This window comes from Delphinus delphis, chromosome 11 (assembly GCF_949987515.2).
Source record: "Delphinus delphis chromosome 11, mDelDel1.2, whole genome shotgun sequence".
Lineage (NCBI taxonomy): Eukaryota > Metazoa > Chordata > Mammalia > Artiodactyla > Delphinidae > Delphinus > Delphinus delphis.
In genome coordinates, this window is record NC_082693.1 from 63,767,289 (window position 1) to 63,793,013 (window position 25,725).

The window sequence follows — 25,725 nt, forward strand, 5'->3', positions numbered from 1 at the left end:
TTATTTTTGATTTAATATTTTCTTTCCTAAGTAAAATATTCACAAATTTCAAAACTAAAAAAGAATAAATGGCTAGATAGCAAAGTCACTTTCCCACTGCTGACCTTTAGCCAACCAGTTTCCCTGCCCCAGAGATAATCATACTACTACTTTTGATTAGATCCTTACAGAGAGATTTTATGCATATATAAATAAATACAACTTAAAGTTTTAAAACATAAACACAAATGATGCATAGTTCTTAACATATCCTAGTGCTCTTTCCATATCTATAAGTAGTGTTTTAATCACTATAGAGTATTCTAGTGAAAGGATGTATCATGATCTATTCAACCATTCTCCTACTCCAATTACAAACAATGCTGCTAGCACATACCTTATTTCCTATGTGAGTGAGAATATCTGTAAAAAAAATTCCTAGGGATTTCCCTGGTGGCACAGTGGTTAAGAATATGCCTGCCAACGCAGGGGACATGGGTTCAAGCCCTGGTCCAGGAAGATCCCACATGCTGCAGAGCAACTAAGCCTGTGCACCACAACTACTGAAGCTTGCGCTCTACAGCCCCTGCTCTGAAACAAGAGAAGCCACAGCAGTGAGAAGCCCGTGCACCGCACAGAAGAGTAGCTCCTGCTCACTGCAACTAGAGAAAGCCCGTGCACAGCAACAAAGAACCAACGCAGCCAAAAATAAAATAAATAAATAAATTAAAAAAAAAAAAACAACTCCTAGAGGTAGTGCTGCTAAGCCAAAGAATAACTGTTACTTTGATAAAATTTGCTCAATAGTCATTTATACCTCCACCAATAATGTAAGAGAGTGCCCTTCCCCAAATTTGCCAACAGTGTGCCAAACATTTTGATCTTTGCCAATATGATAGATGAAAAATGATAATTCACTGTAGCTTTATCTGCACTTATTATGAATGAAGTTGAGCATTTCTTTTTCATGGGCTTAAGAGCCTTGAACTGAGTCAAAGGATAGAAAGGAATCTGCTTCCAAGTTGAAGAGATGGTGAATGAAAGTATCTAGATAGAAACAAGAGTAGGCATTAAGGCATCATGAAAGAACTTCAAGTAGATATATACAGCTGGAATCATGCATGCCTGAGGAGCAATGGTAGCAGCTTAGCTTGAAAGAGGAACCAATGGCCAGATGACTAATGGTCTTATGTGCTAAGCTGAGGAGTTTAAAATTCATCCCAATTCCTGCTGAGAATCTTAATGAAGGATTTTAAGAGCCTGGACAACTGAATTACAAAGACCACTTGGAAGCAGTCTAGAAATCTATTTTACAGTGCAATCCAGTACTCATATATATGTTTATAGAAACAAGAATTTTAAGAAACAAAATACCTTTACCATATGCAATACTCTGATATTTTCGATTTTTTTCTTTTTAAATGCTGTTCACAGCTCACTAAGTTCATTTCATGACCCACTCTGATGGGGTTTCAAAGTCTGAAAAATTTTGGATTAGAGAGAAACAGATGGGACAAGGAAACTAATTACAACTTAACTGTAGCGGCTTCCCTGGTGGCGCAGTGGTTAAGAATCCGCCTGCCAACGCAGGGGACACGGGTTCCAGCCTTGGTCCGGGAAGATCCCACATGCTGCAGAGCAACTAAGCCCGTGCACCACAACTACTGAGCCTGTGCTCTACAGCTCGCGTGCCACAACTACTGAAGCCCACATGCCTAAAGCCAGTGCTCCGCAACAAGAGAAGCCACTGCAGTGAGAAGCCCGCGCACTGCAACGAAGAGTAGCCCCTGCTCACCGCAACTAGAGAAAGCCCGTGTGCAGCAATGAAGACCCAACACAGCCAAAAGTAAATAAATAAATTAATTTAAAAAAAAGTTAACTGTACTATTCTAGGAGAAGGCTTAAATTACTGAAGTGAGTAGGGATTGAAATAGGAGGAAACCCGGAATAACTGACCCACTTAAACTTCTTCACTGTTTTTACTGAGGAGAGGGAATAAGGAGAAGGGATTGATATAAGAAACCAAAGTGGAACAAAGGTAAAATAGAGGGTGCAGTAGATTTTGCTGAGGGCCAGGCTTATTAGCCTTCACATAGATATAACAAAAGTTATGCACTGAATTGTTTTTTCCATACAGTTGCCAACACCTTTGCACTGCATAAGTAAAAACCAAAACACAAATTTATTGTGACATAAAGGAGCTTTGCCCCAAAGATATTTGTTGATCAGTATATAACTCTATATCGTCTAAGTTGCTTATGGTTTAATATTTAATATTATGCTAACAGCACTCTGGATTCCAGTGTTCATGTAGTGAAAATCCAAAACAAAATCAGATAAGTTACATGTAAATAAACAATCAGTAGGAATCAAGCTCTCAGAATTTGATAATATGTTTATACACAACATTGTTCTTAGTCTCTGTATCCAGAGCTAACCTATCTGGGAATCTCAAAGTGACTCTAATAATTTACTAGGCCAGAAGGTAACATATAATGGTTGTCTGACACTTAAATTTCACTTATTGGAAAATTGCAATGGAAGAACAGTAGAATACTCAAAATTTGAGAGTGAAAGAAAGAACTTTAGAAATAAAGCAATAACATTCAAGGTAGTTTTCTCTTTCTCCCTATAGACAGACATTAAATAACTTACAAAAGCTGTTTCCAAATAATGTTAGCAGGTATCTTAAAAAAAGGAAAAGTGAAATAAAGAAAACAAATCAAAGCAGAAAAACAACTGTGAGAAGCAATACTTACTTTAAAACTTCTGTATAGCCTTTAGCGGCTGCAACATGAAGTGCTGTACCTCCAGATTTTGCATGCCGGACATCATTTATATGGCCACTATTTAGCCATTGTCTTGCATCTCTAAGCATTATTCGTTCTTCTTCTTTTCGAGCTGCTTCTATATCAACCCCTGATAAAATAAAATATTTTTTTTCATTTTTTTCTCTATAGTAAATGTTTTTGTTTGGAAATAAAATTATCCAAAACATTCCAAGTTTAATTGAAAATTAAAAGTGAAATTATATTTTTGAAAAATGGGCTGCTTAGAACAAGCTGGTTAAATAAAGAAATGTAGGAATACTGTAGATATTTTATTAGCATTCTCTATTGACTATTTAATTTTTGCCCTACAGTATTATTTTGGCTTTCTTTTTACCTTTTCTGCTTATTCCTTTTGTTTTTGAAGATTTGAATACTCCCCAAGGTATTCCCCATCCTTTGGTCTAAAAAAAAAGTTTGTTGTTTTAAACAATCATATGTATTTAAGTCTCAAATTTTTATCCACTGCTTTGACCAGTTATCTGTACTCTAGCCTAGTAGGTACAAATGTTTATTGAACACTTCAACTTGGAGGTCCTGTCCTCATCTAAAATTGAATAGACCTTAAATCAGATTATTTTTCTACCAACACCCCTTTCTTTTTCCAACATAGTACACTGTTCATACCATCACTATCAGTTTTATAATTTTAGTAAGTTATATAGATGTTTATTCATTTAAAAGCATTAAGCGCTACGCTAGGTTGAGATGATAAGAGTGGGGAGAATTCAAAAAGGGACACGACCTTCAAAGCGCTCAACATCCTGAGAAAAAAATTAAAATAGAAATGATAATCCTGAAATTCCTCAGTGACCTCATGTTATCTTATGGCTTCAAATGCTGGTTATTTAATAAATAGCACATACCATGATGCATTTATACTCCAGAAGACAACGAGCTTATTAAAAAAGGTAAATATACTGCTTTTTTATCTTGTATCCCCACCATATGGATGGATACCTGATACAAAGTAAAAGGGATCAGTAAATGTTTACTGAATGAACGATGAATACATAAATACATGAGTAAAAAATAATTACACATACACACAACTCCTCAGCTAAGATCTCTTCTATAATTCATATCCATGTATCCAATTGGCTGGCTGGAATTTTTCATTCACTCATTCATCAATCAATCAGTCAATATGTACTGAGTCTCTACTATATGTCAGGTACTTTATTAGGTGTTAGGGGTTTAGAAGTGAACCTATTACATGGCAGATGATACATCTGTGAAGGAAAAAAAAAGCAGAGTAAAGGTATAGAAGGTAATGAGAAAGAGTTGTTATTTTATATAGGTTGGTAAAGAACAGTCTCTTTGATAAGGTGACATTACAGCAAGAAATAAAGTGACAGTCATACCATAAACTTAGAGAATATTCCAGACAGAGGGAAGTACTAGAGATCTTCCTTGACTTACAATAGGGTTACAACAAAAGTTGAAAATATCCTAAGTCAAAATTGCATATGATATACCTATCCTGTCATAGCTTAATGTAGCCTACCTTAGACACGCTCAGAATACTTACATTAGCGTACAGTTGGGAAAAATCATCTAACACAAAGCCTGTTTTATAAATAAATTATTAAGCGCTGAATATCTCATGTAATTTACTGAACACTGTATTGAAAGTGAAAAACAGAATGGTCACATAGGTATAGAATGGTTGTTTAAGTGTATCAGTTTGGTTGTTTACCCTCATGATTACGTGGCTGACCAGAAGTTGCAGCTTGCTGCTGTTGACCAGCGTCACTAGGGAATATGTGCTGCATATCACTAGCCTGGGAAAAGATCGAAACTCAAAATCTGAAGTATGGTTTCTACTGAATGTGCATTGCTTTCAAACCATCATAAAGTTGAAAAATCGTTAAACTGAACCACTATAAGTCAGGGACTGTCTGTATTAAGCACTGAGGTAGAAGCCTGCTTGGAATGTTCTTCTGATTAGGAAAAGGCAGGGTGTCTATAGAGTAGTGAGGACAATGAGCGGGGGGCAGGGTGACAACATCCCACTCAATTTAAGAGGATCACTTAAGCTGAAAAGTTACGAGTAAAAACAGGTAGAAACTGGGAGGCTATAACAATAATTCAGGCAAGAGATGATGGTAACTTGAACCAGGGTGGTAGCAGTGAAGGTAGTAAAGAGGTTAGATTCTGCATTCTTCAAGGCAAATCAACAGAATTTGCTGTTAGTTTGGATGTAGGAGAAAAAGAGAAGTCAAGGATGAATCAAAGGTTTTTAGCCTGAGCAACTAGAAAAATTAAATTTTCAATTTCGGAAATGTGAAGTTTGAAATGCACTAACAGACATCTAATTGGAGTTAGCTGGATATCTGAGTCTGGAGAACAGAGAAGAGGTCAAAACTAGGGATGTAATATAATACATAATAAAATGATATAACACAGTCACCTCAAACTCAATGCTAAAATCTTATCTCAATTTTCCCTAGCCAATCTGCTTGCTGTCTGTCTTATATTTCCTATATTAGGTTCCAATATTTACCCAGAAACCCGGAAGTCACCCTTAATCCCTCCCTTTGCCTTATCCACAGCCTCCATCCAATTAGTCAGCAGATTCTGAGTTGCCATTCCTAAAATGTCTTCTTTTCCTAAAATGTCTTCTTAATGGCCCCTAATCACTATTTTAGTTCGTCTTATGTCTCTCACACTTTGACGACTACAGCTGGCCCTTAATTCATTCTCCTCAGTTCCTTCTGAGTCATTCCTCACATCATCGCCAGACTGGTTTTTCTGTAGCAAAATACAATCATCTCTCTTTTCTATAAAAATCTGTCAATGACTGCTCACCTCCTACAAGACAAAGCTCAAGCTCTTTAGTGTAGCAGACAGAGCCTTTTATGATTTGGTCTCAATGCATTTTTAATTTCTAGTCTTTCTCCTCTATCATCACCCAGTGTTCTAACCATATAGATCTTCACATAGATCAAGTACATCATGTGCCTGTGCTGTTGTGCAAGCTAGTATCCTCTATCTGGAATGTATCCTTACCTTGCTTGCTTAGTAAATTACCATTTATTCAACATAAAACTAAACTGTTCAATTGAAGCTCAATCTCAAAAAAGTAGGCCATGACTGAAAAACATTTTTAAAATCCCGAGATTACAGAAGTGCAGGTAGTCATCTTCAAACTAGAGATCTCATTTTTTTCCCCCAAATGTTTGCTCTTGGTGCTAGAACCAACTATTCTCTTGAATTTTTCTTTTTTTTTCCTAAATATTTACTTATTTATTTATTTGGCTGTGTCAGGTCTTAGTAGTGGCATGCGGGCTCAGTAGTTGCGGCGCACAGGCTCAGTAGCTGTGGTGCATGGGCTCTAGAGCGCATGGGCTTAGTAGTTGCAGCATGCAGGCTTAGCTGCCCCATGGCACGTGGAATCTTGGTTCCGTGACCAGAGATTGAACCCACGTCCCCTGTGTTGCAAGGCAGATTCTTAACCACTGGATCACCAGGGAAGTCCCTCATTACTACATTTGAAAGAAACTTGCAAAAAAGTTTTCCAAATAGACTTTATAAAAACAATTATATACACTATATATGTAACGGACAAAACCTATTATAATCTTTAATTACAAAGTATCACCATTTCTATAACAATGCGATTTTATACATATATAAATTTCCTTTCAAAAGATAATCAGCCCATCTTATTTAAAATGCCTTCTAATGTTATTCATAAAAGAAATTATAAAGCTGTAATTGTTAATACATTAAGAATAATCTTTCTACTAAATGACCTTTCTCAGACTGATTTATTTTATTTTCTTATGCTTAGTTTTTTTTACCATGTCTTTTAATACATGAACATCTTTATTATCGTTATCCCTTTTCTCTTTATCATCTTAAATAGTCTGACTTTTATTGTCTTTTATTATTCTAAATTTCCTCTGGACTTGAAATAAAAAACAGCTACTTCAAAAAAAAAAAAACAAAAAACAAAAAACAAAAAAAACCAGCTACTTCTTCTGGATTTATCTAATTTCATGCTATCTTCACCTAATTAGAAAGCAGTTACCCTCTGCTGCCACCAAATTGTGCCTTTATATGAATTATATATAAATACAACTCAAGTTTAAAATTAAAGTACATGTGAAGAGAAATTTCTTATGCTTAAGAAAATCCAGTTAGAAAAAAAAACACTCTTGTTCTTAAAATCTTTCAAAAATACCACTGATTAGAGCAATAGACCATTAATTTTTGTTTAAACCCCACTGGACTATGTATTACAATACCTGTTTTCTAATTCCAGTGCTTTAACTAGGCTAGCAGCCTTTGAGAAAGCCATAACTTCTTTGAATATTAGTATAATGGGTTAAGAACACAGACCTGAACCTAGGCTGCTGGGTTTCAATCCCTGATTTGCCACTTACTAGCTCTATTATCTTGGGCAAGACACAATCTACACTAATATTCAGTTCTTTTATTTGTAAGATAGGAGTAATGAAAGTATATACCTATCCACAATGTTGTGAGGATTAAATTAATTAATATTATCTGTGAAGTGTTTAGATGAGGAATAAGCACTAAGGTGTTAATTATCATGATCAGTTCTAAAAGTCTATGATTCTGCTTCTCTTTAACTGCACTGTGGTCTAATAGGAAGAAGATCTTATAATGAATTTAACTGGTCCTTAATCCACCTATAATTGCAAGGTTTTTAAACAACGAAAACAATGTATATTGAACTAAATTGGGTGTGATATAATAAAGTGATTAGACTATTTAACATCTGTCACTGCTATAAAAAACAGTAGGGCTTCCCTGGTGGCGCAGTGGTAGAGAGTCCGCCTGCCGATGCAGGGGACATGGGTTCGTGCCCCGGTCCGAGAGGATCCCACGTGCCGCGGAGCGGCTGGGCCCGTGAGCCATGGCCGCTGGGCCTGCGCGTCCGGAGCCTGTGCTCCGCAACGGGAGAGGCCACAGCGGTGAGAGGCCCGCGTACCACAAAAAAAAACAAAAACAAAAACAAAAAAAAAACCCAACAACAGTAAATGTTAGCTTGAAATGTAGCCAATTCTCATAGGTAAGAAAAAATAAAATCAAATTGGAATTTTGTTAGCTAAGAAATGCAAAAATTTACTTGTGTCCCACACTAAATAAAGAAAATTGCATTAAAACATAAACCAGAAATACTTTCATCTACTATTCAATCATTACTACTTTCAAAGGCAATCTACTCAAGCATGACTAGTTGTTAATCAAATATATTAGAATAAGAAATAAGAGCCAAAAGAGTGATTAAAGAACTTTAAAATATTAAATAATAACTTTCATACCAGGATAAATAATTTGAGAAATCTTGTCATTACGAGAGATATATTTAGGGTGCTCTTTTTATAAATGTTAAACTCTATTAGAGATGCCTCTATCTTTTGTTTCTTTGGAATAAAGTTATGCTATATAAATTCATGTATTCCCATTATATGAATAAAATGAATATCATGAAATATTTTCTAAGAGATATTCCTAATAAAATGTAGTATGGTACAGTGATGAAGAGTGTGGGCTCAAGGTATCTGCTACACTGTTTGGGACTGAACTACATACAGCACGACTTCCTACATGTATGACCTTGGGCAAATCACTGTGCCTCAGCTTCTCATCTGTAAAATGGGGTGACAGTAGTATTAACCTCTTAGAATTGCTGTGAGAATGAAATGAAATAATGCATGTAAAGCCTTTTGCTCAATGCCTGGCAAACAATCGGTATTTAATAAGAGTTAGTTATTATTTTTAGTATCAGCTCTTTACTTTTCAGTTTCAGGGTCATACTATATACTATTTTCTAGAATTTCCCCTCACCTATTATTTTCCCAGATTTACATTTTCCATCCTGACATTTCCTAAATTCCAACAGTGCACTGAACACTGTCATCTAGATGTGCTTTAGCAACCAAACTCAATATATCCCAAAACAAACTCATACACTCTCTAAATCCGTTCCTGCTTTGTCCCACATTTTCCCGAGTGAATTTATCCAGTCATCACTTCTTAAACTGGAAACTTCAGGAGGCAAATTAGCTTGCTTCAATTCTTCCTTCATCTCCACATTCAATTCTCCACCAAGCTGTTTTAATTTTACCTTAATATTTTCTGAAAACAGTCCTGGCTCTTTGCTCTTTTCCATCTTAAGTGTAACCATTTTGCCCCTTTTCATCTTTCACCTGGATTAAGTGAAGAATCTTCTTCAAGAAAGGCATGCCACCATGTATCCCCCACTCTAATGCATCCTCCAGATTACCATCAGCTGCTTTATTACTAAAAACCAAATCCAATCAGGTTAATTTCCTGCTTGGGGATCTCTGTTGCATCTGTCTAATGCCTACAAAAGAGATGTCTACCATCTGGCTCCAGCCTAATCTTCTCGAGCCTCAACCTCATACTAATTCCATCCTGACTTTTTACTCCATTCCAATTCTAATGAATTCTCCACGTATGCTATGTCTCCAATTCCTTTTCTTTGCACATGCTGATACCCCTGTCTCACATGCCTTTTTTGTCCACTACCCCCCTTCTTTGCCAAGTAAATTCCCTCTCAAATGTCATCTCTCAAACCCTTCCGGACTACTGCAAACAGTTACTCATAGGCTTTTCTGTTCTCCCACATCATTCTGTTCCTACCTATATTTTAGCACATAGCACACTGCATTGTGGGGCTCTGTTTATATACTTGTCACTTCTATACACCGTGAAATCCTTAAGAACAAAGTGTGTCTCTTAAAAAAAAAATACCCAGCACTCAGAACATATGCTGGCACCTTAATCAAAACTGAATGAATCATTACAACTAAAATCAGCCTTGCTAACAGTTTCCTTTATATATAGAAGGAAACTAAAGACAAGAAGTTTTCAGTACATATCCATCCCTTTCCCAGTTCATAATAATTGCTAACTACTATTAAACAATATTGTTGCTATCTATCTGGGCATTCACCAGGGCAAGCTGGACAGATAAGGGACTCTTCATCCAGGTTGATGCTTTATACCCATTCTTCCAGCTTCTTCAAGTCTTGAAGATCCTATTACTCCAAAATTGCTTGCTTAGGACACAGCTGTTAAAAGCTCTTCCGTGTATCTATCCAAGTTCCAGTTACGACTAGTTTCCTAATGTGTGCCTTGTTTCTCCTGAGCTCCAGGTACCTTCAGCCACTTGTTACAATGCCTCAACTCTATTTAGGCATTTAAATATTTCTTCAGTTTCAGTGCCTAAGATTTTTTTTTTTAACAACCAGGTAGTCATTATGAATTTTCCTAATCCCAAGGAATAAAAATCTCTTTTCAAGGAACTGACTTAGCTTCTATTTCTCTGCTTTTATTTCCTGATGAACCACATTTCAGCTGGAGTCAACCTTCTGAACCAATATCCCATACCTTAGGAAAACACAGTTCTCTTCTGATAATACCCATTTAATCACTGCCTAGACATAATATAGTGGAAATCACACAGTAATTTATATATATGTGTGTGTGTATATATATATATATATATATATAAGTTTTTTAAAGTTGTATATTATATATATATTATATATATATATTAGTTTTTTTAAGTTGTAGTAAAATATGCATAACAAAATTTACTATCTTAATAACCATTTTAAGTAGACAGTTCAGTAGCGTTAAGTACATTTACACTGTTGCTCAATCAATGTCTAGAACTCTTATCATTTTGCAAAACTGAAATGCTATGCTAATTAAACAAGTCCCCATTCCCACTTCCTCCTAGCTCCTGACAACCATCATTCCACTTTCTCTATGATTTTGAGTACTTGAGGTACCTCATGGTAAGTGGAATCATACAGTATTTGCCTTTTTGTGACCGGCTTACTTCACATAGCATAATGTTCTCAAGGTTCATCCAGGCTGTAGCATATGTCAGAATTTCCTTCTTAATGCTGAGCAGCATTTTCTCTAAGTATATACTACATTTTGTTTATTCATTCATCCATTGATGAACACTTGGTTTTCTTCCATCTTTTAGTTATTGTGAATAATGCTATAAACATGGGTGTACAAAAATCTCTTTGAAACCTTCCTTTTAATTCTTTGGTTATATGCCCAGAAGAGGAATTGCAGTATAATACAGCTTTATATTTATTGAGATATAATTCACATATTATTTAAAGTATACAATTCAGTGGTTTTAGTAAATTCGCAGAGCTGTGCAACCACTATCACAAACAGTTTTAGAACACTCATCACTCCTGAAAGAAATTCTACCCATAAGCAATCGTTCCTCATCTATAAATTGACATCTCCCAAATTTATCTCCAGCTTGTACCTCTCTCTGTTGACATATTCAACTGCTTGGATACCTAATAGGCAAAACAAACTTAACATGTCTGAAAAATGAACCCCTGAACTCTCCCTACAAAACTTACTTTTCCCACAACATTCACATCTCTCATAAAAACTTCACCCATCTAGTGGCTCAAACCAAAAATCTTAGAATCTTCCCTGCCTTCTTCTTTCTTACACACTGTAGTTTTAATCACTCAATAATCTTCTTGGCCAAACCTTCAAAATATATCTAAAATCCAATCTTTTCTCATCACTTTGTCTACTACCACCCTGCTCCTGCCCTTGCCATTCTCCTACTTCTGCCCTTACCTTCCTATAATCTATTCTCAACACAATAGCCCCAGAGATCCTTTCTAAAGCAAGTCAGATCATGTCACTCCTCTATCTCAATCCCTCCACTAGCTCACTGTTTCACTCAGGTTAAAAGCTAAAATCCTTCCAACAGACCACAAGGCCCTATGTGATATGGTCCACTGCTACTTCTCTGACCTCATCTCCTTCCAGCCTCTTCCTTGTTCTGCCTGCTTCAGTCATACTGGTCACACTCGCTGCTTCTCTGAAAACACCAGGCACCCTCCCATCCTTGAATTCATTGGTTCCTCTGTTTGCAATGTTCCTTCCCCAGACCTACATGATTCATTCCATCACCCCAGTAAGACCTTAGCTTAAATACCACCTTATCAGTGACAACTTCTTGACCACTCTTTAAGTTTGCAATGTGTCTCATTCACCCCGTACACTTCCTTATCCCCTTTGCCTGTTTTACTTCTCTCCAAAGCTTTTATTGACAGATAATTTTATGCCTTACCCTACCACTCATGATACTTCTTTCAACTTTAAAAACATTAAAAAGACGTAGAGTTAAGAATCATATATTTTTTCAAGTAGAACCTTACTTCACATACTGTTAAGTAAACTGATTTTCTTTCCACTCAAATTAAGATTGCCCTTCAATGTCAACAATCATTTATTGAAAAAGTCAAGTATCATGTTCTTTACACAACAGTTTTAAACATATTTTACATCTAGGTTGGTTACATTACCTTGCCGATTAACTTCATTTTGAAGTAGCTCTTCCATTGCCTCCTCCTCAGCAATATCTAAAGGTGTGTCTCCTTCACTGTTGACAGCACCTACATGTGCTCCCTGACCAATCAAAAACCTGTAAAATTAAAGGGAAGAGAATTAAGCAATGACGGTATCATCAAAATAAGACTGAATGCATAGCTAATGAGGCAAGCTCCTATGCAAGAGCAGCAATAAAAACCAAGGATAGCATAGGTATTATTTAAGTTTTAAGAAACTACCATAAAAAATGTTTTCTTTCCTTTTTAAAATTTTATATTTCCTAAAATTTTTCTATAAGGTACACACATTAACTAAAACAAAAATGTTATTTTAAAATAATTACAAAGTCTTTCATAGAATTATTTCAGACTGTCTCCATTAAGATTTTTCATTATCTCCATATTGACTGATTTCCTAACTGAACTTCATGCTCCCAGTCTCATGCCATAAGCAAGTTCTTAACTTTGGGCTCATGGGCATAATTCAGAAGGTCATTCAGCTGATACAGATATATTAAAATACCGTGTATGTTCATCACTATTTTGAAATTAAGGTAATTATTAGACCAACTACTGAGTCTTTTTATTTAATGTGTTACTAAAGAAGCACATACATACTTTGTACTCAGTATTTTATTTTATGCATCCAAAACACAATACTAAGAACATATTCACAGGCTTCATCAGACCTGACAAAGGGATCCGGATACAAAATGGTTGCGAATCTCTTTCACTATGCCAACTGCACATCTCCCAGAATCATCTATTTAACACAACCAGAGTCAATTTCCAACTTAAAATTCTTTGAATGGTTGTCCACGCTAGGAGAAAACATACCTACATGGCCCTTACTGATCTGGTTTTGTCTTCTTTTCAGCCTCATTCCTCTTCCTTCTTGTATCACACTTCAGACTCCAACAATATGGAACTGTTTGTAGTTCCAGATTAAGCCATGTTCTTTTGGCATCCCTGATTTTACTTTTCTATATATAAAGAATGGCTCCCTTTTTTCCGATGTTCCTAATCAATCTAACTCTTATTTGTATATATATTTTTTTACAGGCTACATGACAATATTCACATTATCAAAACAGTGAAGGACAAAAAGCCCTCAGAGTTTTAAAAAAAGAAGAAAAAAAGAAAAAACTCCCTTATATCTCTCCTTCTGTTATCATGTTCCCTCCCCAGAGATAAACACTATCAACAGCATGGCAAATATCTTTCTGGTACCTTTACTATGAATTTATATGTGTGTCTATAAAGAAATATATACAGTCACTTTTGAGGTTCTTTTTGTAAAACAAAAATTAATGGGATTACTTTAAATGTACTGGAGTGCAACACTTGCCTTCTAATAGCTGAAAAATATTCCACAATATGGCTGGATCATACTTTTATTTAATGCCATCCTCCTAATGGATGTGTTCTTAAATGGACATTTGACATTATCAATCTTTAAAATTTTTCTCAACGTGATGAGAATACAGCATCTTATCATTGTTTTCTTTCCTGATTACACACGAATTTGAAAAAAATCTGGATATGTTCACTAGCATTTGTATTTTCTCCTTTTGTGAACTTCTTATTTACTTCTTTTGCTTGTATTTTTAATGTGTGCCTTAACTCAACAAATACTTATGGGGTGTTGTTACAGATTGAATGGTTTTGTGCTCCTCCAAAATTCATGTTGAAACCCCAAACCACCAATATGATGCTATTAGGAGGTAGGGTTTTGGGGAGGTAATTAGGTATAGATGAGGTAGAGGTTCGAGAACCCATGATGGGATTAATGTTTTTAAAGAGGAAGAGAGTAGAGCTCACTGTCTCTCTGCATGGAGGGCACAGCAAGATGGCAGCGATCTGCAAGTCAGGAAAAGAGCCCTCACCAGACACAGAATTAGCCAGCACCTTGATCTTGAACTGTCTAGTCTCCAGAACTGTGAGAAACAAATGTCTGTTGTTTAAGCATCCCAGTTTACGGCATTTTCTTACAGCAGCCAAAGCTGACTGAGACAGGTGTCTACTATGTATCTACCACTATGTTACATGTCAGGCATATAACAGTAAGCAAAAACAAATGCAGATCTTCCCCTCAAAGATCTTATAATCTAGAAAGAGAGCTAGATTAATTCCCTAAATACATGTAAAACTTTGATGTCTTATAACAGTGAGTTATGTCTACAAGTGAATAACAGAATAATTTGATTTAGTAAGGTCAGAAAAGGATTCTCTGAACAATATATAGGTACTAGCAAACACAATGGAAGGAGAGTATGTTCCAGGAGAGAGAACAAAAGGCACCAAAAACCTGTGACAGGAAGTGTGTATGGCTAGACAAGGGTTTGGTTCATTCTCCTGAGAGTAAATGAAAGAATCAATCTCTATATAATATGTCAGGTACACCCCAAAGTCAGTGAATGTTTATTTTGTAAGATCTGTAAATGATCAACTATGTGTTTCAAAGAGATCACTTTTGTGAAGTATGGAAAATAAATGAGAATGGAGAAAGAATGAAAGTAGTCAGACCAGCTAATGAGCTACTGCAGCGTAGACAAAAATTATGTTGGAAGCTTGAATTTGATGGAGGAAATGGATAAATTCCAGAGATATCTAGGAGATACTAGAGATCAGCTGGATATGAGAAGCGAGGGCGAGGAAGGTGTCTATGATACACTGAAGTTCTTGACTTGTCTGTGATAGATGGACGGTAGTACTAATAAATGATACACAAAAAAATAAGTTATTCCCTCCTTCTGACAAATAGATGTGCTGCAAATATTTTTTCCATATTGTCACCACATTAAAAAAAAAAGCAAACCTTTTCTTACAGCATTTTGTATTTGAATGAAATTTAAAGGTTGTATGAAGTCAGGTCTGTCAATCTTTTGCTTTAAGAAGGACTTTACCGACTAGCTATTGATATCTGTGTGGAGATTTAACTTTTACAAGACACACACACATAGAAAGAGAAAGATAGAAAAAGGAAAGAATATACACTATAAAGTTAACAGAGGTAGCATTAGGAGGAATTTGCTTTTTTAATTTTATTTTTTAGCCGCACTGTGCAGCATGTAGTATCTCAGTTCCCGGACCAGGGATCAAACCCGCGTCACCTGCAGTGGAATTGTAAAGTCTTAACCACTGGACCACCAGGGAAGTCCCACATTAGGAGGGATTTGTATTAGCTGGGGTTTTCGTTGCGGGGGGGGATTTTTTTGTTATCCTGGTTTTCTGCAGCAAGTTTATTTTGTGTATGTATATTAGACCACAAAAATGACTACCATGCCATTTTGTAGCCTGGTATTTTTACAATTAATAATATGTTATAAACATTTCTCCTTGTGCGAAACAATTTTTATGATCTTCACGGGGACTTCTACAAACAGAAGTCATATTTGAATTGAAGAAACTTTTTCTGTTTCACAGTTTTAAAAAATGTAATATAAAACTAATGAAGAACATTTATATACTACAAATAAATAAATAAATGAATCTGGAGCCAAAAAAAAATAAGGTATTATTGGAGTAGAACCTGTGCTATGCTCCAGGGGAATATGTAGGTATTCTGCTAGGCAAAATCTCAAACAATCAGAGATATTTACATAAAACCACCTATATTTTGCTTAGGTATTAGAAATCATTCACAGGATGTAAAGACAGAATAAAAGGAAGACCTCAAAGTGGCTGCAGTGCTAGCAGAGGGAAGCAGAGTCTCAAGGAAATAACAGGTCAAAGCCAAAATGAGACAATCCAAAATTTATATAAACAGGAAGGATGTTAAGAGAAACTAACAAGAGTAAAGTTCTGAAAACTGTGGGCAGGAAGTAGGGCCTGGAGCAATCCCTGAGCCAAAAGTTTAGGTATAAATATGTATGCATACAATTCACAAACCTCTCCATGACTCAAGAACTATTATTTGCAAATGTAAATAAAATAAATAAATAAAACCCCATGGCATTAATTCTTATTTACCATGAATAATCTCAAAAAGCCATTCAAACATTGGTTGGGTGAAAAAAAGCATAAACATTTAAATTCTGCAGACTTTGGGTTTGGTTCCCACCTCTGTTTCTTGACAGCTGTGTGATATTCATTAACTTAAAAACATTTGAAACCTAGCTTATAGGTAACTTACAGGGCTGTGTTATGTTTAAATGAGTTAATGTCTAAAAATAAAATTAAATTCTATCTGTTATCACATCATGCAAAATCATCACACTTAGAAAGCAATATTTAAGATAATGTGAAACAAAATACAGGCTATCTGGAATACCAGAAACTCACTTTGTGGGACCCTTGGAGATACTGAAAACAGATGGTCAGATTTCCTTCAGAACAAAAACGGCTGGGGTATTAAAAGCAGCTCATGGGACTGCTGATTAGGAAAAATACACTATATTTACTGTAAGATTTCTTGGGGGGGAAAAAAAAAAACTATGAAGATTTCACACAGGAGTCCCAAACTGAAAGTCAGAATATTAGGCTGTTTTTCAGATGGGTAACTTTTTTGAATGCTTCAGGGTTTAAAAAAAAAAAAGGGCAGGCTTTTATTTGCTTAACAATGGTTAATGATGTCCTTAAGCAATACAAAAGAGGTCAACATAGGAGATGCCACCTATTGAATGATGAAAATCTTTATAAATTACTGAAGTGAAAAATGGTAAACTGCTAGGTTTACTGAGATTTATAATAACCTACAGCTTGGAGTCAATAAATAATTTTGGATAATAAACCTCAAATTCAAGACATGATCCAAATGGATTTCTACAAAATTATTTGCATATGTGTGAATTTAAAAATCTAATAAAAGGTGTAAAACTTGTTAACCAAATTATCGGGTGCAACTTGGATGTGGTATATTAGATGGATAGGATTCTATCTGGGTTAGAATGATTCAATGTTAACTGAATTCAGCAGACAAATTTGACAGTCTCATAATTATCTTGGATTCTGAGTTTTGTCAAAAGCCAAACCACAGAAGAGATTGAGAAGGAGAAATAGTTCATTTTAAAAATTTGATGTTTTAATTAAAGCCCTTGTCTTTAAATCAGAAGCTAATGAGAACATAGTAATCAAAGAGACAAAGAGAAAGAAATTTCATCAGCAAGAGCTGAATATATTTAGTGTTCAAACTTAATGTACATTGTTTTATTTACTGTAGAAAAACTAGTATCAAGAAGTTGTTTTAACCAATACATGGATTTTTCATGCTTTCAATACATGAATTTTTAAAATTCGAAACGTCAGTGCAGCCTTAAAAAAGAAGTTCTGTCATACAGGTGAATCTCAAGGCCATTATGGCAAGCAAAATAAGCCAGTCACAAAAGGCCAAATGCTATATGATTCCACTCATATGAAGTGTCTGAAGTTGTCAAAATCATAAAAACAGCAAATAGAAAGGTGGTTACCAAGGGCTAGGGGAGTGGGGAGGGGAAATTAGTGTTTACCAGGTAGTTTTAGTATCACAAGATGAAAAATCCTAGAGATCTGCCCCCCAAAAATGTGAATATGCTTAACACTATTAAACCATACACTTTAAAATGGCCAAGATGATATATTTAATATTATGTTTTTACCACAATAAAAAAAAAACCCCACAAAGTCAGAAAACCACTGAAATAGTTGTTTCTTGACAATTCAAATGAATTACTCAAAGCCATCCAATGAGACAGAAATTATGAAAACTAAGCTACCTGAACTTTTCAAAGATGGGTAAGAGAACATTGTACTATTAACTTCAAAAATAAATGCAGACTTCCTTGGTGGCACAGTGGTTAAGAATCTGCCTGCCAATGCAGGGGACACAGGTTTGATCCCTGGTCTAGGAATATCCCACATGCCGCGGCGCAACTAAGCCCGTGTGCCACAACTACTGAGTCTGTACCCTAGAGCCCATGAGCCACAACTACTTAGCCTGCGTGCCATAACTACTGAAGCCCACATGCCTACACAGCCCGTGCTCCGCAACAAGAGAAGCCACCGCAATGAGAAGCTTGCGTACCGCAACAAAGAGTAGCCCCACTCGCCACAACTAGAGAAAGCCCACATGCAGCAACAAAGACCCAACGCAGCCAAAAATAAATAAATAAATAAAATATATTAAAATATATATTAAAATAAATAAGTAAATAAATGCTATTTTCTTTTGGAAACCTCTGAGCAACATAAAATCAGTGTAAATAACCTTATGCATCTTTAGTGGGAATGCACTTTCCTATTTCCTATTTGAAGTTCTATATCACAATAAAAAACAGCTGAAAGTAACTATAACAGTAAGAATCCAAACAAAAGTTCTGACCTGGAACTTTTGAAAGTTTTCTTTAAAATAACAGTTCTTTCCTTCAGCACCTGACAAATGTTGTGCCACTTCCTTCCGGTCTCCATGTTTCTGATGAGAAGTCTGCTTTAATGCAATGCCCCCTGCCCCAATGTTATAGTAGTTCCTTTCTCATTGCCTTCAAGATTTTTACTTTGTCTTTTGTTTTTAGAACTGCTTTGGTTTATCCTGTTTGGAATATGCTAAACTTCTTGAATCTGTAGGTTTATATCTTTTGCCAAGTTTGAGTAAGTTTTTAGCCATCATTTATTACTTCTTTAAATACTTTTCCAGCCATGCCCTCTTTCTCTTCTTCTGGGACTCCAATGGCAAAAATGTTAGCTCTCTGGTATACTCCCACAGGCCCCTGAGGCTCTGTTCATTTTATTTTAGTCTATTTTCTCTCTGTTGCCCAGATTTGGTAATTTCTGTTGTTCTGTTTTTCAGTTCACCAATTCTTTCTTCCATCCCCTCCATTCTGCTGCTGAGTCTATCTGCTATTTATTTCGGTTACTGGATTTTACAGTTCCAAAATTCCCATTTGGTTCCCCTTCATATCTTCTATTTCTTTGCAGACTTTTTTTGGCTGAGACTTTTTTTCATTTGTTTGAAGCATACTTGTAATTGGTTGTTGAAGCACTTCTGTGATAGCCACTCTATAATCTCTGTCAAATAATTTTAAGATTAATATCTCTGTAATCTTAACGCTGGTCCCTACTGTCTTTTTTTTTTTTTTGCAGTACGCGGGCCTCTCACTGTTGTGGCCTCTCCCGTTGCGGAGCACAGGATCTGGACGCACAGGCTCAGCGGCCATGGCTCACGGGCCCAGCCGCTCCGCGGCATGTGGGATCCTCCCGGACCAGGGCACGAACCCATGTCCCCTGCATCGGCAGGCAGACTCTCAACCACTGCACCACCAGGGAAGCCCCCTATTGTCTTTTTCATTCAATTTGAGATGTTCCTTGGTATGACAACTGATTTTCAATTGAAATTGGAACACTCTGGGTATATTATGAGACTCTAGATTGTGCTTAAATCTTCTATGTTAGCTGACTATATTTGGCCCTGCTCTAGCAGAAAAGATGGGGAGATGCCATCTCATTATTACAAGGTAGGGGTAGAAGTTCAGGTTCCCCACTCAGCCACCATTGACACTAGCGATGGAACAGCTCCTTGTTACTTCTGACTCCTCACCAAGCCTTCACTGATACCTCCCTGGCTAAGGAGGCTATGGGTGCCTCACTACTACACCCTATGTGGCCTCCACTGACACCATAAGGGGAGAAAGAGTTAGGCCTCTTTACTGATGGGTGGTGGTGAAAGTATTTACTCTCTACCAGGCCTCTTCTGACTCCACCCCAGTGGGGAGGAGTAGGAGCTCCTTTTTACTGCCAGGTGGGGGTGTAAGTCCAGGCTTCCCACGTGGTCTCCAGTGCCAGTTAGGGTAGGGCTAGTTAACTATCCGATGGGGATGAAAATCTCGGCAGGTTCTGTATCTGGCCTAATCTGACACCATGACAGTAGAGGTGCTAGGATACCTCATGATAGCCTGGTAATGTTGGAAGTCTATGCTCCCTACCTGGCCTTTGCTAGTGAGGGTATGGGTGGGACCATGGTTTTTTTCTGCAGTGTTTGGCTGGAGTAGTTTTTTTTTTTTAAGGTTTTAGGGTACCCCTCTCCTAGTATTTGGCTAAAGAGGTTAGGGTTTTGTTGGGGCTTTTTTGGGGGGGCAGTGTGGGGCCATTGGTGCTTCTGGGTTATCAGCTTCCTCAGTTCCAAGTGTGGTATATCTGAGGCAAAGAGAAAAGCCAGAAACTTACTCCTGTCATTCTTTGGATCCTGAGATCCGTAGCTGTTCTGTCTTCTCTCTATCTTTTTTTTTTTTTTTTGGTCTTCTCTCTATCTTATAGAGTCTTTGTATATTTTATATATCATGTTCAGGGTTTTTAGTTGTATTCAGCAGGAGGAAAAACGGGAAAAACGTATCTATTCTATTTTCCAAGAAGCAGAAATTCTCATTTTTAATTGTCAGGAAATTATAATGTTTATAACATTACCAATTTTAACCTTTAAAAAAATTTCATTTTGTCAAAATCTCACAGGTAGAAGTATTATTTTTATACATAAACCCTGTTACTAGTCCAGTAACATGGACTAATGTACCTTGCCAAATACTGTGCTAAATTTCTGACATCGTGGTTTCACAGTTATGCTACAGATACAATTAATTATGCCGATAGCAAAGACCAGGCTATTGTGTGTGAGAGAAATGAATCTATCTGTGAAAGTGGGCTCTATTTTCCAGTTATCTAGGCACCCAGATTGTCAAAACAAAACAAAACACAAAAACAAATTCAAAATGTGCAGAAGGATTTAAATTCCTCTCTTCTCTTTGCAAAACCACCTTTAAATACAGGAAATTCTGTAGCTTCTGTCTTCAGCATTTCTTATTTCTCTTAATTATTCCTCAGAGCAGTGACTATACTTCTTTGACCATGCACTAACTCCTGAAAATGCATATTTATTTATTAAAATCAATTACATGCACTACTGTCTTACTTTATTACTGTATCTCCCAATTCCCAGAGGCAAAAATCCTACTCATTGTGTAATAATTCTAAGATATACATTTTCCCCAAATTTTAATATTGCTGAAATCTTCTACAATCTATTGACCTTACAATCAATGATGTCTCAGCAATGGACAATGGCCACGACATGGTTGTCATCATCTGTCTTCATGTAACCCCAGTCACAGCTATTCATACTGTTTTCAACTTCAACTGATTTATGTGCATTCATACCTTTGATACCTTATTTACTGAGCTTAACTGTTACTTAAAATGTCTTCCTGGATGGTGTCTGAAACTTTTTGCTGATACCTTGTAGTAAGATCAAGAAAGCACCACCAACAACACTTGCAGAATGCTATCAGTGGCTTAGAAGAAAATCCCAAAGGCAACAATACAACATTCTTAAGCAATGCTGCATCCAAGACACTACAATTAGATAAAGAATGATACTGTGTGTGTGGGGAAAAAAAACCCCAAGGTGCTTAAAAACAAAAAAACACACACACTGTATTACAGGTTTTTGTTTTTAACCTTTTAAATTGGTACATAAAATAATGACAATGTGTTATGACGATGGCATCTTAGATTTGATGAAATTCAGTTTACGCATTATAAACATACCCAAAGAAGTCCTGGCTTCCTATTGCACCTTTTTAATTGGCATCTCAAACTAGGCTTATTTAAATTCACATTCCACTACACTCGAATTTCCTCTGCTTCCCTCAATCTTGCTCTTTAATTCTTTAATACTAAAGTTAAAGGGCATCATTTTCCCAATTACAAAGGCTAGAAAGGGAGGCAGAATGGTGTAGTGTCTTAAAGTGCAGACTTGACAAGTTAGACTGTCTAGGTTCAAATCCTAGCTCTGCCAATTATCGTGTGATTTCTCTCTATGACTCAGTTTCCTCATCTATAAAATAAGAATTATAATACGGGCCAACCATCACTCATCCAAACCCAAATTTCAAAACTTTTCTTTTTTTAAAATAAATAAAGAAATAAGTAAATATTTATTTATTTATTTATTGCTGCATTGGGTCTTCGTTGCTGTGTGCGGGCTTTCTCTAGTTGCGGCGGGCGGGGGCTACTCTTCATTGCAGTGCATGGGCTTCTCACTGCAGTGGCTTCTCTTGTTGCGGAGCACAGGCTCTAGGCACGTTGGCTTCAGTAGTTGTGGCACACGGGCTCTAGAGCGCAGGCTCAGTAGTTGTGGCTCATGGGCTTAGTTGCTCCATGGCATGTGGGATCTTCCCAGACCAGGGCTCGAACCTGTGTCCCCTGCACCAGCAGGTGGATTACTAACCACTGCGCCTCCAGGGAAGCCCTCAAAACTTTTCATATTTTAGAAATATAATATTGTAGATTATGCAACACCCTTATTGAGTCTGAGGCAGTACTCCATAACCAAACATGTTAATATTTTTGCAAAAAATAAGTTAAGTGGGGAAGAAACAAAGACTATAAATAGCCTCGTATCAGTTCAAGTCATGGTGAGTTGCCAAATGAGCCTACACCAAACTTACAATTTATTTTGTCATTTTTCAGAATTTTGAGGGTTTGGAATTGTGCATCTGGGCCTGTGGGGTGGTGGCAGCAATATATTTTCATGTAATTGTTAGGATGACCAAAATTATGGACTTAGAGCAGTGTATATTAAAGGACTTAGAGCAGTGACTGGCACACAGTAAGCACTCAATAAATGCTAGCTATTATCAGCATTATAACTACCTTTGATTTTTCCTCCCACCTTACTATCTAGATCCAGTGAATCACACTAAGCCTTATTAATTTTATTTTCCAAATTTCTTTCAGATCTGCCCCACTTCCAAGCTCACTGCCACTGCCCTGTCTCTAACTCCCTAATCCCTAATCTGTTCAAACTCCCTAATCAGTCAAGAATTGTCTTCTTAAAATACAGAGAAGGATCATCATGTTCCTAAAAACGCATCACCACTAAAGGTCAGTTAGCAAGGCATACAAATTCCTCTGTGCTGTAGTCTCAGTTCCCTCTTCCTGTCTTATCAGTTACTCTCTCCATATACCACTAACACTCCTCTCCTCAAAAAACGACGACTCCAGGGGGCTTCCCTGGTGGCGCAGTGGTTGAGAGTCCGCCTGCCGATGCAGGGGACACGGGTTTGTGCCCCGGTCTGGGAAGATCCCACATGCCGCGGAGCGGCTGGGCCCATGAGCCATGGCCGCTGAGCCTGCGCGTCTGGATCCTGTGCTCCGCAACGGGAGAGGCCACAACAGTGAGAGGCCCACGTACTGCCAAAAAAAAAAAAAAAAAAAAAAAACCAAAACAAAAAAACCAAAATACATAGTCTGCTTTACACTAACTATGTATCATTCTTGACAAGAAATATGTAAATAACCGAAATGCATGGATTTGCCAACTCTTCTTGGTGCTCAAATACCCACATATCAAAGTAAATAGGACAAATGACTACTTCACTCTCTCCTGCTCCTCTCATCTAGCTAGGTCTGCTCTAAGACCAAATGATCAGATGATAGTTTTCTTTATTAAATGATCCAGGAGAACCAAGAGCTTAGCTATTTTTCACTAAAAGTAGTGACCAAAGATAGAATTATGAATAACAACAACTAATTCAGCTAACTTTACTGATAACTAAATATATGCCATAGATTGTGCCAAGTGTCTTATAAACACTATCTCATCTAATCTTCACAATAATCTTATAGAATAGGGATAAGCGTTAACATTCCTATTTTAAAGATGAGGAAACAGAGGTTCAGAGAAGCTGGTAATTTGTCTAAAGTTAATAGCAATTAATTAGCAGAGTTAAGATTAAAATAGAGTTGTCTCATTTCTGAGCTTGATATTAGGAATATTGTAACGTTTCTCATAGGCATGGTGGTGCAATTTATATAGTTCTTAAATTGGTAGGAATTTCTGATTCTTTTACCAAAAATAACAACATTATTGAATTCCAGGCAGAGGAATCAGCAGGTGCAGACTATGAAGCAAGATGCTTAGTTTGTTTAAAGGCTCAGCAAGGGGACCAGTTTGGCTAACAAAGACAGCCTGGAGAACATGGAGAAAATGACATCAGAGAGGTAACAGAGGGTCAAACCACAGCCTGTAGGCCACCAAAACTCTGGTTTCTAAATGCATTATAAACCCACTGGAGGGTGAAGGGCTTTGAATTAAAATGTGATGTTATTCCACTTGCAATACTTTAAAAGGATCATTCTGGCTGCTGTGCAGAAAACAGATGGGGGGAAGAGGATGGTTATGGTTAGAATGATTCCAACTGCAATAATTTCAGTGAAGAACAGTGTCCAGGATCAGGGAGAAATGAAAGAGGTGACGAAACAGTTAGATACTGGATATATTCTAAAGGATAAGCCAAGAGAAATCTTGAGGATTCTGTTGTATGTTTATGAAATAAAGGTTATAGTGAAGAAGAAAAGCCATGCCATAAATAAGCCACCACAAATATTTTAAAAAATTATATCCTTAAATAGCTGATTCTTTAATGATCAAATAACAAAGCTAATGAAACTTTTTCCATGCTGTAAATAAGACCATGAAGATGTCACTGAATGTCACTACCAGTATATTATAATGATATGAAATCTTCAGCAATGTCTTCAGAACTACTCCAAACGTGAAGAAAAATATGTTAAATGTACTAATTAATCAACATTCCATTCTATATACTATAAAACTACATAATGCTAGCCTAACACAGGGCTAATTTTCTCTGCTATTGAAAGTTTAATACAAACACTAAAGCTACTCAAGATAAAAGCATTCCTTAAACATCTGTGGCAGAAGGCTAAAAAAGAAATGTAGTGACAAAATTAAAAAGAGACAAAAGAGATTATAACCACATCAATAACCAAAGTGTTAATAAAACAAATCATTTAAGTTTTATTATTCAAATACAAAATTTTTTTTATTCTTATAAGTCATAGGAATTTTTGTTTATGTGAAAAATAAAGACAATGCCAAGGCTAAAGTTACAGTCATTCAAATAAATAACATTCACTGGTCCATCAAGAAGGACAAGCTGAATAAACTACAATGACACTGCACAACAGCGTACTAAATACTACACCTGAAGAGAACAATGAGAAATAGTTCTATAACCCACTATATAGTGGTCTCCAGGATAGACTGTTAAGTGAAAAAAGAAAACTGGAGAAATAGTGTATGATAGTCTTTCATTTATCTGCAAAGAGGGAATAATACTTATATTAAAACACAAACTGGGATAAAATATAAAATTTAAAAATGTTACCCATAGGAAATAGGGTGGTAGAGTAGGGACTGCCGTTAGAACCTGGTATTTTATGTAAATTATAAAACAAAATTAAACTAAACAAAAAACAAACTTAAACAGTGAACTTAATGGTATATCTAGTTAGTGGCATAGCCAAACAGAAAAGAATTATTCCAAGTGACTTCAGCACACACAGTAATTTGATGGTATATTCCAAGTGGGATACCATAAGGACAAAAAGAAATGTCACCCCCCTCACCCCTGCCAAAAAAACGAAAACAAAATCCCAAACTTCAAACTGCTTTCAGTAATCATTATTATTGTGGTACTGTTATAAGCAATCTAATGTATATGTAATATATGATGAAGCAAATGAGTATTATGTGTTAT

General features: G+C 36.4%; 1 protein-coding gene across 2 annotated transcripts in view; it reads right to left on the reverse strand.

Moving 5' to 3' along the window:
- The window catches only part of PPP1R12A (protein phosphatase 1 regulatory subunit 12A), a 149,685-nt gene that overhangs the window by 60,956 nt on the left and 63,004 nt on the right, over positions 1-25,725 (reverse strand). For both annotated transcript variants that reach the window (XM_060025304.1, XM_060025303.1), the window contains exons 3-4: positions 12,173-12,291; positions 2,739-2,898 (exon numbers count right to left, since the gene is read on the reverse strand). In XM_060025304.1, coding sequence (XP_059881287.1) covers positions 2,739-2,898; positions 12,173-12,291 — 279 coding nt within the window. The remainder of the gene's footprint in view (positions 1-2,738; positions 2,899-12,172; positions 12,292-25,725) is intronic.